This window comes from Schistosoma mansoni, chromosome 2 (assembly GCF_000237925.1).
Source record: "Schistosoma mansoni strain Puerto Rico chromosome 2, complete genome".
NCBI classification, from domain to species: Eukaryota; Metazoa; Platyhelminthes; class Trematoda; order Strigeidida; family Schistosomatidae; genus Schistosoma; species Schistosoma mansoni.
Genome location: NC_031496.1, coordinates 18,375,478 through 18,395,956, shown reverse-complemented (window position 1 = coordinate 18,395,956; position 20,479 = coordinate 18,375,478). Strand labels below are relative to the sequence as shown.

Here is a 20,479-nt window from a genome sequence, read left to right as displayed (position 1 = left end):
ATGAGGTATTATGACCCAACTGAGTATTCACTCTACCTAGAGAAGTATAAAATGAAATCATACATGATTTATTTATTTATTCATACGCGTATATACACGTATACAGAAAGCAAAAACAAAACATTGTCGAATCAATGACTTAAGGTGAATCACGATAACGTTCAAATTTGATATTTTTACGCTTGTTCACTTTCTTGAACAAGTATCTTTGTAATTTATACTCAGCTGTCAATTTAGATGGTTCGAACTCTTCCATCCATGCAACGATAGCTGGATTGTTAAGTCGCGAGCATACACGTTGATATTCATTTCGTGTACCTAACACCCATGGAGGTCCAGTATAAAAATCACGGGGTTTAATTTTTCCGTCACCTAGAATATCTAAAATATGAGGAAAATACACCTACTATTAATAATACCATTTAATAAATACGAAAACTAGCATAATCATTTGAAAATATATGCGAAGTATTTCATAAGACAGAGCAAAACACCAGTAATTTTAGAGTTTATTGTGATGCAGTGGAGTAATAATTACAAGACGTTAAGTCTTGTAAACATTAGGCTGTAGTTTTAAACTATACTCCGGTTCGGACAGCTAGCTAATATCATTAGTTCCCATGCCCGAAATGTTGACGTCTGAAGTTTAGTACATAATTACGTACTTGGTAATTGAGTTACTAATTTAGTTGATCAAACTTGCTACGTGTGACGACTTTTTAATAATGAACTTTTAAAACAAAACGAAACCACAAAAATGATAGCAGCAATACGAATTCAAGTGTTGCATGTGTAGCAATTAGACTTATACATCAGTGGGTTACGGAATGGAGCCTAAGTTCACTTGTTGAGATTAGTAATACATAAAGTTTTAAGCAAAATGGAGTAAAGTAGATGATAGGGTTCAGAAATTTGTACGTCTGTAGTGAGACAGGTTGTGTTACGTATGCAAAGTCATTATTCACTCTAATGTGTGATTCTGAGTTAAGCAGGACTAATCTATCAAAAAGTTAAGATTTGTCATACCAAAACATGTCACCGGTGACAGACTGGTTATTCTAGTCGTTTATAGAAATGAAGAATTCTTGGACAAGGTTCTCTGGTTGAGGGCTAGGAAGTATAGTTTTTAAAAAACATCATAATGATGTAGATATATTCATACTTTTATTTCTAAATACTGAATACTTTATTAGTTCTAATAATCACTGGACTCCCGATTTAAGACGCTCCAGATTTCCCCAACTGTTATGAAGTTTGACGACTTCGATGAATTGGTGCAACGCTTTATACTGATATAACTGTTTGTCTGTATCAATCTCCCACAATTAAATATGTGCACACATTTATACATGAATAAATGTTCACAAAACATTCGTTAAACGACGTGGACGTTAATAAATATTTCTGTAAAGATTATACATAGCACAAAGCTAAAAAACGATTGAACATCACTAGGCAACAAGAAATAACTTGATCCTGGGACTTTTCAACGATGTTTTACCTTAAACCGTAACGTTCTGCCTAAGACTGATCAAAATAAACTTTTTACGTCTGAATCCAGTATTCAAAATTCCTCGACATCAAACAAGTTATGATCGATGAGACCATTTTCTAATATCACAGGCGAGTATCTCATTATAAGCCATACTGTTGAATTCATAAATTATAATTTTTTTGGTTTAATATCTTCGTCTTTTTTGAGAATTTCGTTATCTTGAAGATATTTCCAGTTTTCATAAAACTACATTGTCATTTGTTCATCTGTGTGACAACAGTGACAAATTAGAGTAAAGTTTGTTTTGTTATGAAAATACAAAGAAAATGAAGGGCGGATACAACAATTTACGTTATATGTAGGAAAAAGTGGTAAACATACCAATGTAGTCATTTTGACCAAAATGTGCTCGATGTGGGGACCAAAAATCTCGTGGTTTATGTTCAGGTAGAACAACTTGTTTATCAGTATAATTTAATCTTGGAAGCAAGCCACCATCATACATACGTGGATTATATCGTATATTGAGTGGTTTCGGTTGTACATACGCCTCTGAAGAACTCCCACTGGTCTTACCTGCAATCCGATGATTAGGCACATGTATTAAACTCCTCACTCCTGTTTCAACTTCTCGATATGTAGTAGAAAATCCTGGTTTTTGATCAGGATTTACACCAAGTTTTTCCCAATGCTTTTTGTTGTTTGATGGATATTTTGAAGAAGTGCTTAGAGATATTAAGAATAAGTTATTACATCTCTTCATGCAACTTAGGAAACCATCACAACGAGGAATGCTATTTGACCAATAGCGGTGAATTTTTGGAGATATCTGAAACTAATAAGATAATAATTTAATATTATGTCTAGAATCCAAAGATTATCTGATAAGATGTCAAAATCTAAACTTTATTGAAATATCCCTATAGTCTAAATATTTTAAAAAGTACGTCATCGTATAAGTGACTATACAATCCAACTATTAGTAAGTCCCGGAGTCCCGGAGTGGAGATCAACTCTGGGATGCAGGTGCATACATCTGGAGATTCCATATTTGGGCGAAACGTGTGTCCTAGGTTCCACTGCTGGCCACCATCCATCTCTGTTTATAACAAACGAGACAGTTCTGAAAAAGTTAAATCCAAAGCTACTTAAAAGACAAAAGTCTGCTGCATACATTAGAGAAGCTTGTAAGTCTTTTTAACTGTGTTGAAGGGGTAGCTGCATAATAAAGATTTCCTTTTCCCAGAAACTGACAACTAGCGGGAGCCAAAATGGTTGATTACATTTGATTTCTTATATAAAATCCGTAAAGAAATATTACCAAGAAAGTTTGACCATTGGTTTCCCCACATGTTAAATTTCAGTTGTATACAAAAACAAATGATAAATATGATTTGCTTGAGAGGGAATAACTCCTGAAGACGTGATATCATGACCAGTATGTGCAGAGACGTGGAGGCTTCTTCGACACTACGGCGTGCCTGAGAAGATAGTCAATATCATACGGAATTCCTATGATGGATTAAACCGCAAAGTCGTTCATGGAGGACAACTCACCGACTCATTCGAGGCAAGGACCAGTGTCAGGCTTACTCTAACCCTTTCTCTTTCTCCTGGTGATCGACTGGATCATGAAGACGTCAATATCTGGAGGGAAGCACGAAATACAATGGACAGCTAGTATGTAGCTGGACAATTTAGACTTCGCAGATGATCTGGCTCTTATATTGCACACGCAACAACAAATGCAAGAGAAGACGACCAGTGTAGCAGCAGCCTCAGAAGCAGTATGTCTCAACATACACAAAGGGAAAAGTAAGATTCTCCGATACAACACAGTATGCATCAATCGAATCACACTTGACGGAGAAGCAGCTTTGGAGGATGTAAAACCTTTACATATCTGAGCAGCATCATTGATGAACATGGTGGGTCGGATGCACATGTGAGGGCGAGGATCGGCGAAGCAAGAGCAGCATATTTACAACTGAAGAACATCTGGAACTCAAAACAATTGTCAACCAACACCAAGATCAGAATTTTCAGTACAAATGTCAAGACTGTTCTACTGTATGGGGCGAAAACCTGGAGAACTACGAAAGCCATCATCCAGAAGATACAAGTATTTATTAACAGTTGTCTCCGTTGACCGGACACTGTCAGCAACAACCTACTGTGGGAGAGAACAAACCAGATACCAGCGGAGGAAGATATCAGGAAGAAGAGCTGAAACTGGATAAAACACACATTGAGGAAAGCACTCAACTGCGTCGCAAGGCAAGCCCTCACTTGGAATCCTGAAGGTCGAAAGAGGAGCCGAAGACTAAAGAACACATTACGCCGAGAAATGGAGACAGATATGAGAATAATGAACAACAACTGGATAGAACTAGAAAGGAAGGCTCAGGACAGAGTGGGTTAGAGAATGTTGGTCGGCAGCCTATGCTCTATTGGGAATAACAGGCGTAAGTATGTGCAGAGTGAGTCAGCAGAGACTTTCGTCCGAATATCTAGAGAATGGTCGATGTATGTAATGAAGTTACTAAGATTAACAATTTGTTGTTCCATATTTAAGCTTTTCAAACAATAAGATCCTAACATTCTTAATATAAATTGTTTTACATGGTAACCAAGTGGTACATAGACAATGTTAATTTGTCTGATAATACTTACTGTTAGTGGTTACCATTGATCAAATAAGATACCCGACTATCTTCATCTTTCTGATATCCGAAAGTAGATGTTGAATTGATAAACCAAGTGAACTTCTAGAAATATTTTTATCCTCTACAATAATTGTTTACTCACTAAGTAAGTATAAACTTGCATAGATGAAACATTTTACATGTAATAATTACTGAATCTCTATCTTAACAACTTTTTGGTAGCTAAGTTTAATCTAATGGTTTAGTCAGTCAGCTACAACGTAGGACCAGGCACATATATGCATCGGTTCAAGTTACCATACCTCGTTAGCACAACATGATGAACACCGAATTCGTAGTAGTTAATTTAATGGTGATAATATATAAAGGAAGGATTTCAGATAAGCATATAGTCCAGGAAGAAAGATATGGAGCAATTTTAATCTCGCAGTTTAAGGGAAGAGAAAGAGTGTATACACTTACGCCATTGTGATCGATTCTGAGCCATGTCACCTAGAGTCTCCAACCATTAGGTACGATAGTCACGTGGACCCCAACCAAGTAGTCTGCATCTATCAACACGGCTCAGACTAGAAGTTAGTGACTTCAAGCACTGATGCCACGTTTTGGTTTGGCCGCCCCTAACTTTCTTCCAACCATCGCCAATACTAGTCAGCATAGCGCGTCATGGTAATCGGTGTTCAGGAATACGTAACACGTGGCCCAACCGTCTCAGTCGATGAGGATTTATGACCTCATCAACCGATTTACCGTCATTCCCTAATACCCTGTGTCTAACCTCTCTATCTAATGGTTATTAAGAGGAACTTCATAATATTCTTTATCTTAACGGAATTTTATGGTTCATTGTGAACTCCAGATTTGGTGAGTAAACTAACCACTTTTGAAGTTCACTTTTCCCACATTACAATATTTTTGGTCGTTTATAAGTGATATTCGGAGACAATTCTATATTAGTTAATTTTTATGACGCGATATTTACGATACATTAGGACGTCTAACCAACTTTATTACAAAGTAGTGTTCATAGAAGTAGAACACATTTATTCTATCGTGAAAGCCCTCAAAACTTTACTAGATCTGACTCCGTAATTTCCGATCTCGTATCAAACAAGTCATTAAATGGTCAAGAGTTAAAACATAGTAGTTAATCAGTAACATTAGCGATACATCATTACGATTACCTTGTGCAATAAACCAAACTATCCCAACTCCCGACCTTGTAGGTCCTATATCTTAAGATTATTTATAAAGTGTTAGAGACATCAAAAGTTAGTGACAACAATTCCGAGTTAATGAATTCCCTGGAAAACACTAACATAAACAAAAAACAACTTCTGATAGATGACTTGTCTTAAAAATAACTTACCACAATTTTAATGGGAAACTGCAACCTGTAAGTTTAATCACACTGGGAGTAAAGATACTGAAATACTGAATACTGAAATGTTGCATGTAACTGTATATTGTGTGTTGGATTGTGGTGTGGGGGTGTAACTCAGTGGTAGAGCGCTCGCTTGGCATGCGAGAGGGCCCGGGATCGTTGCCCGGCACCTCTACACTGCAACAGTCAGTTGCCATACTTTGCCCCCAAATGCCCTGGTACGGCCGAGAGTGGGGAGAGTCTGCTCTCTCTCTCGAAATGCTCTCATATGGCCACGTGAATATATAGCCTCTGCCAGGGAAGTCCTACTCACTGCCTTCTCGTGGCGGGGGTGTTGTTCACAAAAGTGAGAGGACGAAAAGCGAATGTCCGGCGCTTTAACCGGGTTGGTGGATGTGGAGGATCCACCTAGGGGAGTTGGAAAACCCTAATTCCAAACCAATGGTGCACATGGGCTCCAGTATCCTGAAGGAACAAATGGCGTATGAACCAACTGTTGGTCACCGGCTACCATGGGACTGCATCTCCTCACGATGCTCCACTGCCTTGTGGATCAGACCTTTAGATCAAAGGCTCCGGGTGTGGCTCCCTAAGAAAACCACCTGCTTCAGTCTGGGCACCTGGGCAGTATCACAGCCCTCACACAAATCGAATGAGATTTGTGAGGCGCATATTTATCTGGTGCTTCCTTGTACCAATATTTATGTGTTTAAATAAATAAATAAAGATACGTTTGATTTCTATGGAAGTTGGGGAAGTGATAAACGAAGAGATCTTACATCAAATGATTAGGATGACTTTATCTGGCTAGTTTATTTTAACAAGGTCCTTTTATACGGGATGGGGTTGTTAACCTTATGCCCAACCCTCCCGCCTTAGACGGATTTGGGACTGGCAGTATCCCAAGAAAAGCTCCAGGTGGGATTCAACCCTTAGTGATTATTAGCGATTCGCCAACCAGTAATGAGAAACCATTTCATGTGTTCAGAAACCACCTCCAACTGGACAAAATACATTTAATATTACTTTTAATACTTTTTCCCGCCTGTTGGTTGTGTATTACGCATATTTTGTTGAAAAAAAAAGTACAATGTGCTTAGAAGCAATCTACATAATTTGAGTACAGTCAAAATGAGTAGTTTTTCATTACGGATTTTGTGTGGATATCGCTGCTTGTACTACCACTCAGCAACAAAAATGCATTCTACAAAAACTAGAAACTAGTAAAAAAAGTTTATTGATATTTCTTATCTATTGTTGAAATATACAAACGTTTGACAAGAGATCAAACCTTGTGCACAGATAAAAAGTTAACACTGTCATTCTGCCTGATGTCATGACCGTAAAAGTTACTCAGTTTAAAGTAACAAAATTAATATTAGTGAGGTCTTGGTGTGTACGGTTCAGTTGTTCGTGTTAAACACCCTGGTGACGTGTATTGCAAATACGTTTCAGAAGCCATACGATTTGAAGATACAGTTTCAACAGAGCTAGAAGGAGGGAACTGATTGTATTGACCAGAAACATACTGTTGTGGTGGGATAGGCGAAAACGAAGAATGGTGCCCGGATGTCGTGCGGTAAACATCAGTCAAAATAGTAGATTGTTGACGTCGATCGACACTAGGTGAACGGGTAGCTGTATTAGTATTGGAACTGTATGGGGGTCTACTGCCTGGGTGATGAGAACTACGTCCTTCTTCATTTGATGGGAAAGATGGTACTTGTGGCAATGTATCTACATACCCTTGATTCGGATCACCAGCAGATGGCGATATACATGGATTACACTGGATTGGATAAGGAGCAGTCTCAGATTTTATAACCGTTAATGGAACAGGACTTTTTTTCGCAACTGAATTCAGAATTGAAGATGTAATGCGATCCTGGTTATTATCACTTTTCTCAGCTGCAGTAACTGATGGCACATTTCCTGTGGTAAGTGTGCTGTTTGTTTGACACTTTGTAGTCATAGCACGCAATTCAGCTTGTAAATGTCGGATAGCCTCCACTAGGGTTTGGGCTTCATGAGATACTTGATCCGGATCTGGGATACCATAGTTTAAACTAGCTGAAGTGAAGCATTCAGGAGGAAGGCCAGCCCAAGCTTCCAAGTTGTTTAAATGGACTTCAACATCATTCATCTGAGAAAAGACATCTGCCAGATGACTTTGAAATCCATCAGCATTGTAGGAGAGTAAGCTACGGAAATATAATGAAACTTGTCAAAATATTTTATACAAAAAGCACTTTCTTAAGAGTTGATGTTAAGATTAAGCATGGATTTTCTGTAAAACAGAAATCAGGATGGAAGGATAAAACCAGCACGCAGATCATACATTAAAATAAAATAAATAAACCGATCCAAGTGATCAACTTTATAGAAAATAACATATATCCCAGCTTTAAGTTTACTAGCTAAATGACATCACTCCTGGGATTAATTATCATAAGATATTTAGTAAAACCACAAATCTAGACTCCTAACCATTATTCAATACCTTCGAATCCACTTTACTGAATAACGTCCTAACAGCTGTATATTGTACTTAGCCCTTAAATGACAATCATGTAGAAAAAAACCACAATAGGAAATTATTTAGCCAGAATCGTACTACATCGAACTTTATAAACTATAAAGTAGAAAATGGATCAGATACACAAAAGAGGTTATATATTTTGGCAAATGATAATGAGGCACCTATATTTATAGGTCGTAATGAAGGATTTTCGAGGGATTTTTCATATGCTGTCATGAACGTGGTAAGATTTGTAATACGAAAAAGTCATACGTCAGCAAGAAAAAACGCAACATTGTGCTCGCTGATGTAAGGTGGGTGAAAAGTTAAGTGTGAGTGCTAATAACGCGGTACGATGAAGATTTCAGTAAACAGTTTAAGTAGTTTCATTTAATGGTTATAAGTCTGTCATTTCAGTGGGTTTAAAGCATAACTTGATATTCATGTCCGAGTAAATTGCAAATTTGTAGAACCTGAGAGCTCCAAGTTTAGGAAGACTTACAGATCTTTTTTAGCGTGCTTTCATACAGCAAGCCTAGTTGTAGCTAAACTATTCGCAAAAAATGATTCAATCAAGTCAGTCAGTGATCTTGAGTGCTGTTAGAGGTATGAGGGCAGTTATCACTTCCCGGCCGCCCACGTCGTGGAAGGGTTCTTCTAGGGGTACCTGAATAGGAGATTGGATTAGAAGTTGTCTTAGTGACCTGAGAGCGTGACCGCAGTGCCCAAGGGACAACTGCTTGAGGTCGGTCACACACGACCATTTTGTGGGTAGTTTTTGTGTTAGCTCCGTTCTTCAAAGGAACTTACCGCCGGAGACGGATATCCGTGGGATAAGGCGAGGTGTGCATTTTTAGGGTCGACCTTTTCTAACCCCACCCCTCCTTGTGGAAAGGCGGCATCGCTGCTATGCTGGATGTCTGAGGGAAACACCTTACTTCCGTCACACCTCTGCGCAGTCAGCAGTACGACTTCGCCTTCGGATCTTGGGTTTGCTGCTTTTGGTCTTACCGCTCTTCAACCGATCTGTCTGGCATGGTAGGACCTTGAGGAACGATTGTTCCAGCCAGTATAGCTCGATTGGTTCATCACGTTAGGCAAGCCCGACCACTACGTCAAGGCCTCAACGATCAGGCCAAGTATCAGTGGACACTGGTGTTGCAAAATGAGCATAAAGATAACTTAATTAAAGCATATTTAGACAAATCGATACCTTCTACTGTCATAGTATACACCACAGAAACCCAAGTATTACTTAGTACAGCTAATTAGTTGTGTCCTCATTATATGATGGAACAGTATACTAGTACGACCACCTATAAGGATTTACACTGCATTTATCTGGCTAGATTGAGCTGAACACTATGTTTGAACCATCTTTCCAATAACCAGTGTATAACAGAGCAAAATAATCTAGAGAGCTTACATAAATTGCCAGGGTGATATATTGCAGCTAATTATGTTTTGATATGCTTTTTATGCATGGAATTCTGAATTTTTACAATATGCTGATCATACTGAGTATTCATATTTCAAGGTTAAAAACACATTTATAGCATCAACATAAAGCCAAGGATTACCAAAAGTACGAACCTACTTTCCTAAATCACATTCCATTTTTTGCATAATGATTGAATGATATTGTTCTAATAGATTCTGTTGAGAAAAGTAAAAAGGTGATATGAAAATCGACCAATCAACTTACCATAACCTTTTCTTTAAGAATATTTAAAGAGTTGCAATAACGATCAATCATTGTGTCCGAGCCACGGCTTACATTTTCATTTTGTGTATATCCAGACATTATAAGTATCCAGAACAGAGGCAGGGTCCAGTTCAGAAAATTATACTGCTGTGTGGCATCAGGATTTGAATTAATAGACTAAAAATAACAAACGATAGTTTTATTAGTAGCAAACTAACCAACTAATAATTGAATAAAATACCTGCTGAAATAGCTTCCGAAACAAAAGAAATGGGCGACTTGGAGTTGCATAATACTAGGTTCAACAAACATATAACTGGAATCACGAGTCAATTGAAGCTAGACCACCATGGAAAACCTATAAGCACTAGATGGCCGTCTCGTCCTATGGCGAGACCCCTCAGCGGTGCGGATTCACGATTCCGCCTTGCGAGATTCCAAACCAGGACCTATCAGTCTCGCGCGCGAGCGCTTAACTTCTAGACCACTGAGCCGGCATCCATTGGTGTTAATGTCCAACTTCAACCAATCCACGAAATTGAGCAACCGTCCACCATTGTCTTCAGTGAGCTACTATCTCACTGGCAGTTCCTGAGTTCTAATCTCGCGAGGCAGAATCGTGGATGCGCACTGCTGAGGAGTCCCACAATAGGAGGAAACGGCCGTCCAGTGCTTTCAGGTTTTTCATGGTGATCTAGCTTCAATTGATTCATGATTTCAACTATACAACATATAACTATTAAAATAGTCGCCCTCATTTGTGATGCACCTACTCATACAGATGTTAGATATGCAGTAAATCACAACGGAAGAATAGGATAGGTGTTTAGTAGTGGGACGTCACCTTGAAGGGCGGATGATTTCTAAATGATGAACTGGTGACAAATTTCGCCAACAGGTTCAACCTATTCACCACTCCCTCTAGATTCAATGCACTTGATATTGTTAGGTGTGATCTAGAAACCAACCAATCTATGACTAAATTCCTTATACAAAAGACTTAGAAACACATGCAAAACTATTACTTCGGACACAAACCAACCTCGTGTTGTATTGAAAAGACTCCTTCAGACATTCAGCATAAGTCATGAAAAGTGGGGTTGTTGATTGCTCATTCTTCATCTATACCCTATATTTCCTAAACATTTACTACTACTACCGCTGTACTTAAATTCGAAACGTTTAGCACTAACGATGTATCCGTTAGCTCATTCTTAATTACACAGCAGCGCAACAGATTGAGTTAGATATGATTTGTGTAATTTTATTGAGTATGAATAGTGCTGAGGATTCGAAGATTAAGTTTGTGTTATACATTCGTCAAAGCATCTTGCTGATAGCGCTAATTTCGATGGATCTTTAGATCTGCAATAAACCTTTCCATTTGAGTCTTATGAGGCGGATTAGGAAAGCGCATAGCGATTACGCTAAAGTTAAGCAAGCAGCTCAGCGTTATGTAGAAAAAAACTTTTTTGTGGTAGGCTTTAAGCTAGTATTTCAGCAACTACTGCAGACATATCCGTCAAGTATGACTAGAAGAAACAACTAATTACATTTAAGAGTACTAGTCACTTTATTTATGCCAGGTAACGTAATGAAAGTGTACGGCAAACCGGGGCTAATAACTGATATAAAGGAAAACGGATTAATTAAATTTAGAGATTTCACTGACCCGTTAGATTATCTCGCGGAACAATTCGCTTCGGATGACAGGTATATTTATGCGCTCTGTAGTTAGTCATGAACATATATAAGTTCCTTATACTGAACGTAACTCCGCCTGTAGCTCTTCTAGAGTTACTGCCGGTCCCAAGCCCGGTTAAGTCAAAGCACAAGCAGACTACGCAGAAGCAAACAGGGAAGTGAAGAAAAGCATTAAAGCTGACAAGCAGAAATACATGGGAGAACTAGCAACGACGGCGGAAAAAGCTGCAAGAGAAGGGAATATGAGACAACTATATGATACAACGAAGGAATTGGCAGGGAGATATAGCAAACCAGAGAGACCAGTCAAGGACAAAGAAGGAAAGACAATCACTGAGATTCAAGAACAGAGGAAAAGATGGGCAGAATACTTCGAGGGACTGTTGAATAGACCAGCCCCATTGAACCCATCGAACATCGAAGCAGCCCACACTGACCTTCCTATAAATGTCACTCCACCAACGACCGAAGAAGTCAGGATGGCCATCAGACAAATCAAAAGTGGGAAGGCGGCAGGACCTGACAATATACCAGCAGGAGCACTGAAGTCAGACATTGAAATAACTGCGAACATGCTTCACCTTCTATTCAAGAAGATTTGAGAAGAGGAACAAGTGCCAACGGACTGGAAAGAAATACACCTTATCAAGATACCAAAGAAAGGAGATCTGAGCAAATGTGAAAACTACAGAGGCATCAGTTTGTTATCAGTACCAGGAAACGTTTTCAACAGAGTGCTGCTGAATCGGATGAAAGACGCAGTAGACGCCGAACTTAGGGATCAACAGGCTGGATTCCATAAGGATCGGTCGTGCACAGACCAGATTGCGACACTACGGATCATGAGTGGAACTCATCACTATACGTCAACTTCATTGACTATGAGAAGGCGTTTGACAGCGTGGACAGGAGAACATTATAGAAACTTCTTTGACACTATGGAGTTCCTGAAAAGATTGTCAACATTATCCAAAACTCATACGATGGACCACAGTGCAAAGTGGTGCATAAAGGACAGCTGACAGATGCATTTCCAGTAAGGACCGGAGTCAGACAAGGCTGTCTACTCTTCCCATTCCTCTTCCTTCTAGTGATTGACTGGATTATGAAGAATTCGACATCTGAAGGGAAATACGGAATACAATGGACTTCTCAGAATCAATTAGATGATTTGGACTTCGCAGATGACCTAGCCCTCCTCTCTCATACACACGAACAAATGCAGATGAAGACAGCAAATGTAGCAGCAGCCTCCGCATCGATAGGCCTCAACATTCACAAAGGAAAAAGCAAGATTCTCAAATGCAACACGGAGAACACCAACCCAATCACACTTGATGGCGAAACTCTGGAAGAGGTGGAAACATTCAAGTACCTGGGGAGCATCGTTGATAAACAAGGAGGATCGGATGCAGATGTAAAGGCGAGGATTGGCAAAGCAAGGGCAGCATTTCTACAATTGAAGAACATATGGAACTCAAAACAACTCTCAACCAATTTCAAGGTCAGAATCTTTAATACGAACGTCAAGACAGTCCTACTGTATGGAGCTGAAACGTGGAGAACTACTACGACCATCATCAGGAAGGTACAAGTATTTATAAATAGTTGTCTACGCAAAATACTCAACATCCATTGGCCGGATACTATCAGCAACAGCGTTTTATGGGGGAGGACAAACCAGCTTCTAGCTGAAGAGGAAATTAGGAAAAGACGTTGGAAGTGGATCGGACATACATTAAGGAAATCACCAATGTGCATCACGACTCAATCCCTAACTTGGAATCCGGAAGGGAAGCGGAAAAGAGGAAGGCCAAAGAACACACTACGCCGGAAAATAGAAGCAGATATGAAAAGGATGAATAGCAACTGGAAAGAACTGGAAAGGAAGGCTCAGGGCAGAGTTGGATGGAAAATGCTGGTGAGCGGCCTATGCTCCTCGACGAGGGGTAACAGGCGTAAGTAAAAGTAAGTAAGTAAGTATACTGAACGTATATCTGTGTTCATACATACGTTCATGTGGATGTATTTCTGTATTTCGTGCTCATATTATTTTGAACTTATTTCTTTTATGTATTATTTCGAGTACTACTGAATAGTTTGTACCCATCAACGCAAGTTCTCATTGCAGTAACCAAATTGATTGTCGGAGAAAAAAAGTGTGTCCCCAAATGCCCTGGTACGACCGAGGGTGGGTAGAGTCAGCTCTCTCTCACGCAATGCTCTCACATGGCCACGCGTATACAGCTACTCCCAAGGAAGTCCTGCTACTGCCCTCTCAAGGCATTATTGTTGTTTACGAAATTGAGAGGACGAAAAGTGAATGTCCAGTACTTTAACCGAGTTGGTGGGTATGGAGGATCCACCCAGGGGAGTTGGGAAACCAGTGGTGAACATGGGCTTTAGGACCCTAAAGAAAGAAATGGTGTATGAACCAATCGTTGATGACTTCACCTCCATACGTCGTTCTACTGCCCTGTGGATCAGACCTTTAGGTTGAAAGCTTTGGGTTTGACCCTCTAAGGAAACCCCCTGCTTCGTTTTTGGCACCCGGGCAGTATTACAACCCACACAAAAACCAAGTGACTTGTGTGACCCATATGCCTTCGGTACTCCTTAGTACCATTATGCATGTTCAAATAAAATAAATGTTCTCTGGCAACTTCGTGGATATGAACTTATAAACACTTCAACTAGATGATAATTGAGTGGTTATCAAGTGTGAGGTTATCCATTATGTGGTGTTACATACACAAAGACATTCATTTACTGTAGACAATTTACAAACTGCGAAGGATGATGGTTTTGTTTAGAAAATTGGCTGGCTACTGTTTCGATGGTTTGAATGACGAAAAAAATGTGCATAAAGACAGAGAAGCTCAAGAGGTAAGTACAGTAATCCTATCAATCTTTTACAGAGGAACGTTGAAACGGAAACCGGGGTATTTGTCTAATTCAGTTCACATAGACGTGGCTAAAATGCAGGTGGGAAGCAGTCAGTTCGCTAACCAAATTTCAAGTTGCCGGACATCCCAGTATCACTGATCGCAAAGCAGGAATTTTTTCATTCATAAATGTTTATTTATAAATTTTGCATAATTTAAAGCGTTGCCGACAACGTCCGCTTCAACCACTGTTAACATGGGGTTAGCAGCTGAATAAGTAGTAGTTGGATCTCAACTCTATGCGAAACTACATGGTGTCTTGCATCAAGTGTCGTCAGAAATATTTAACCCGAATACCACGGGTATTGTTGTTTGACAACACTTTAACAGTAACACCTATAACTGAACCGCGCACACCCAGTGAAATCAAAAGTCATGAGCGAGGAGGCTGGAAGATATATTTGATGGATTATCAATATATCGAGGAGTGACTGATCTAATCTGGCTAGCGATCGCAGGAGACGTTTAGCACGCCGTTCCAAACCGTGATCTGGTCTGGATGCATGACCAAACGCCTTCGGCTATATGAGTCTATTAAAACTAACGTGGTCAGCGTCAAATATCGAAACAATCACAGAGCTATTGATTTGTGGGACTTATTTACAGCTACAGACCACTCCCCCCTAGTGAGGTAGTGATGACCCTACAACGTGGCCAGCAAGAAGTTTGAACCCAACGAGTTTGTCGTTGGTAAACACTCTTCTGATAGCTTGCTATGTTTAGCAGCGTCTGGTCGTCTTACCTCAATATAAGGAGTCATGAAGTACAATATAAATATAAGGAAGAAGAATACAATGAAAACCTCGGTTCCTCGTAAACTTCATCGTTCTTTATGTCGTATTTCCCAGCCATCCTGGAAAGTAAAAAAAGAAAGGCGTGCTCAGAGTCTCCTGCGATCACTAGCCAGATTAGATCAGTCACTCCTCGATATATTGATAATCCATCAAATATATCTTTCAGCCTCCTCGCTTTTGACTTTTTATTTTACCGGGTATGCGCGATTCAAATATAGGTGTTGCTGGTAAAGTGTTGTCAAACAATACTTGTGTTATCTTAAGAGTACTGCATTGGAATAGAATATATGGTGGATCATAAGTTATAGTGTCGCCTTTTGCGACAAGCATATTCAAATGCATAGTAGACCATCTAAAATACTACAGCTAGAATATGCATACCAACTCTCAACGCAAAAAACCGATGTGAAACCCCATGATGTGAAGCCCACTTTAGAATTAGCGCTCAACCTCAAGGTCATAAAACCGGAGGGTCCAATATACAAAAAATTAAGGATTGTGTTGGAAGAGAAAATTTCTTGTAGCGGGCTTCCATATCCAGCAGCGATAGTCGAGAAGTACATTCAGGTAAAAATTGAGGAATATTTAAAAGACGGAAGATGAATAATAATAAGTTGTAATAAAGTACTATCCTGGGTCAATAGTACCATAAAATTTTTCCGCTTAGAAGATTCCTAGAAAGTCACAAGTAACTGCGTAAACTGAGTAACTTAGCATCATCAAAATTATTCTGCAGTTAACTTTTGAAATGTTGAATCTCGCTAGATCATTCAGAATAGTTAATCTTCGATCGTAAACATGGGTTTCTGTCAGCAGACAGTAGTTTAGCTGTAAATAATTCCCCAAAATCATTAGCTTTCTAAGTGTTCGACAGTGGATGCTGACCACGTTGTTTAAGTGGACTTGTTTAACCGAAGGTTTTCGGTCATGCATCCGTACCAGATCACGTTTCGACTCGGCGTGGGACACAGCTCCTACGTTTCACTAGAAAGCTAAGAACAAACGCCTCTGGATATATTGGTAACGTATCAAATATATCTTTCCTACCTCTTCTCGTCTGACTTCTGATTTCTATTGGGCGTAAGAAGTTTCGGATATAGAAGGTGCTACTGGCCGCTAGTTGTCAAACTAGAATACCAGTCAGTAGTTTCAAAAACCATCCGTTTGTGAATGTCATTCATCAGTATTTGAGTAATTGGTAGTTCTACTATCGAACCTAATGTGACTTTGTGAAGCACCATAGCAAGGAATGGATCACTGTTGATACACTGGATAAAATTGAAGAAAGGAGGAACAAGAAGGCAACAATCAATACCAGTCGAACAAGAGCAGAAAATGCCAAGGCACAAGCCGAATACACAGAGGCAAACAAGCAAGTGTAGAGGAGCATTAGAACCGACAAACGTAAATATGTGGAAGATCTACCAATGACGGCGTAAAAAAGTTGCAAGAGAAGGAAACATGAGACAACCTTACGACACAACAAGGAAACTCTCTGGAAATTACCGTAAACCAGAACGACCAGTGTAAAGCAAGGAAGGCAAGGTAATCACCAACATTGAAGAACAACGAAACAGGTGGGTAGAACACTCCAAAGAACTCTTTTATCGACCAGCTGCATTGAACCCACCCAACATCGAAGCAGCACCCACGGACCTCCCAATCGATGGTGGCCTAACAACAATTGAAGAAATCAGCATGGCCATCAGACAAATCAAGAGCAAAAAAGTAGCGGGACCAGACAACATCCTGGCAGATTCAGTGAAAGCAGATGTAGCAGTGACTGCAAAGATACTCCACATTCTCTCCAGCAAGATTTAAGATGAAGAACAAGTACCAACAGACTGGAAGGAAGGACTTCTGATCAAAATGCCAAAGAGAGGCTATCTCAGCAAAAGTAATAACTACAGGAGCATCAATCTCTCAAAACTAGGAGAAGTCTTCAACAGGGTATTGTTAAACAGAGTGAGGGACTCCGTAGACGCTCAACTTGGAGACCAACAGGCTGGATTCCGTAAAGATCGATCGTACACTGACCAAATCGCAACACTACGGATCATTGTGGAACAACCAAATGAATGGAATTCACCACTCTACACCAACTTCATTGACAATGAGAAAGTATTTGTTAGCGTGGACACGATAACACCATGGAGGCTTCTTCGACACTACGGAGTGCCTCAGAAGATAGTCAATATCATACGGAATTCCTATGATGGATTAAACTGCGAAACCGTGCATGGAGGACAACTCACTGACTCATTGGAAGTAAAGACCGGTGTTAGGCAAGGTTGCTTACTCTTGTAACAGCTCAGGTTGGTTGGTTAAGAGTGAATTTATTAACCCTAATACTAACAGTCAAAAACTTAATTTAGAAAATTATGTAGATCAACTACGGGACCACATGTCTAAACTTAAGCCGATTAATACTCGTGAACAATCGCGCGCCGTATATATACCTAAAGACCTAAGCAATTGCACGCACGTCTGGATAAGATGTGACAAAATAAAAGCACCACTCAGTCCTCCATTTGAAGGTTCTTTCAAAGTCGTCTCAAGAAAATCTAAATATTTCGTGATAGAAAAACATGGAAACATCGACACAGTAAGTATGGATAGGCTAAAGCCGGCTTATCTAGATCATGAACCACCATACGTGTTGTTAGATCGTTTAACTGACAAATCCATTACGGAATCGAAATGTAAAGATGATAAATCATTACAAATGACTAAAACGGTTCGCTGGGCACATCCGATTAGTCAGTCAAGGATGTTGATAGTTTCGGCTCCAGGATAAAATCTAACCACGTAGCTAATCAGACCCTGCATCTACTTAAAAATAATTTTTTTTTCCTCATTCCGCCTCACATACAACTCCCCAGACCTTTTACCTTTGATATATAAGTGTTATGTTAAATATTTTTTTAAATACTGGACACATAAGCTAGGTATTCCGAAACGATGGCTGAGGATTTAAATCAAACTCATACAACTAACACTGGCAAATACAACGAATTCAAAAAGCAACCCAGGCGAGTTTTATAATTTCTTTTTCTGGTTAATTAACTATGTTGGTTGTACTTCTTATATATCTATATACATTTTTCACGTAGACTGGCTATACATATATACCAAATGAAATAATTCTAAAAGTTTTCGGTCGAAGATATGTTTAGTAGCTTGATACGATTAATACTACTATTAATAAGTGTTTTTTTAGACAAAACATTTTGGATTAAACCATGGTCAAGTACTTATTAAAGTTCTCATCATTTTTTTTCATGTTTAGGAAACTTACGTAATGACTTAACCAGTTTTCCTGCAGCATGCTTTTTAGTGTGATCATATAACCCATCTTTATTGGCAATATTCAGATTTTTTTAAATTTCTGACATTTAAGAATCAATAACCGTGAAGATATAGTGCAGTGCGTTACTGTAAGGTTACTATCTTAGCCACGTTGATTCCACATACCTAATTTTAAGCACAACTTATAAAGGAACTGTTAAGTAATCATAACATTGAACTGACGATATGACTATCGCAGCTATGTTAACGTTAAATCAATTATTATTAGTGGCCCATACAAAACCCTGGAACTTAACACTAGCGTTATAAAAAAGACATGTTATGTTAATAGCTTATATATATATTTTTTTCTCGTTGGTTTAATTATAACGCAAAATGGAAATCTACCGAACTTGTAGTGTTTTTTTTTCTATGGTATTATTATTAATACAAACAAAGAACTTGTACTGTTCCAATATGGCACTTTCACATATCAATTCGTCTTCTTGTTATCTTTCTCTCATATCTGAACAACTTATGGCCAACAAACGTCGTATTGAAAGGGGTCTTGATGAACAAAAACGCAGGTCTCACGCACTCGAACCTCTGCCCTCCTGAATGTTGGACCGTGTGCCTAGCCATTAGACCACATCAAACCACGGGGGAATGACTGCAATTTTTCCTTTTATCGACTAATCATTCATAATACTAATGAGTAATAGGACTTACACACTTCTGAGGTGCAAACCAATTCGTTACTTGGATGAATTGACGAAATATTGCTTCAATATATCATGCATACCTAAATCAAACCAGAAAAGGGTATTTGACACAACTGTATTTGATCCGCATACTCCACACAATTTTTTTTTGCTTCTTAATCGTATATTCGTTTCCGTTTTGTGGATTACACTGATGCACCCTTGGTTACGCACCTAGTTGTAAAAGGCGGTCATCACTGGCTCAAGGTCATGCATTTGATCGATTCTGTTAAAGAGTCCAACTTCTAGCAAGTTCACCCTTTGACATATATGTATTACAAAAGAGTATTTTTTTGCTTTCATGGTTCTTCGTGCACAAGATATCTGCACTATGTCTATTTCCTTCCAGAATACCAATCCGTTCTGGAGGCCAAGCACTTACATGAACCGAACAATTATCATTTGCATTTATGTATTTCCATTTTGTATCTTATTATTTTATGCAGGCAGTGGAGCAGTTCTTCAGGTTTGCCTGATTTTCACCATTACCTTTGAAGTGGACTCTTCTTTATTTTTTACTTGAGGGCGACTCAAGAGGCAGGTGAGTAAACACCTGATAGCCGGTCTGAGCATGGAAAAATCGTACCTCACCAACATGGTGTTGGGTAGCCCGCTCGCGGCACTTCCTCAGATATTCTTATTCCACATTCTCACACTTTCTCTTGAAAGCACGCAGCAAACCGTCAGCGATAGTTGTAGAAAAGATCACATGCTACATAATAAGATGACAAGCTAGTAAATGAAGAGACATCCATGGACTATCGTTGAAAGCGTTAGTCGTAACTGATTGTAAGTCAAATAGTGAGCGAGTTGATAATTCCGCCTTGGGATGAGAAATAGAACTAAGGTGTTTTCGATAGATAGGTTAATCGAACCGACGTTCCTACGGAAGTCGATTCTAGGGGGAAGCTAATGTAACAGCTCAGGTTGGTTGGTTAAGAGTTGACCCCAAACAACCAAGCATATGCTAAAACAGTATTGTTCAAGTATTCATTCACTTCCTTACTTTTTGTAGGCGTTATATTCCCTATCTTATATTGAATGTTGAGAGCCTTTGTTTGTCTGAACAGATAATCCCACGCTCCACTGTGACTGCGCGAAGATCGAAATAAAGACCTATTCACTACTTCTCTGGTTTCTCCTATCAATAGCACGAGGGTTACCTTAAGGCACGAAACTCTCACCCTTTCCCTTTCTCCTGGTGATCGACTGGAAGTGG

The 20,479-nt window shown here is 39.3% G+C and overlaps 1 protein-coding gene across 1 annotated transcript; it reads right to left on the bottom strand.

Moving 5' to 3' along the window:
- Positions 1-139: 139 nt before the first annotated feature.
- Positions 140-9,867, bottom strand: Smp_122970 (hypothetical protein; the record flags this gene model as incomplete). Its single annotated transcript, XM_018795959.1, has 5 exons — positions 140-381; positions 1,877-2,220; positions 6,994-7,746; positions 9,661-9,719; positions 9,769-9,867. 5 exons carry the CDS (start codon positions 9,865-9,867, stop codon positions 140-142), a joined length of 1,497 nt encoding a protein of 498 aa, XP_018650219.1.
- Between the last annotated feature and the right edge of the window lie 10,612 nt (positions 9,868-20,479).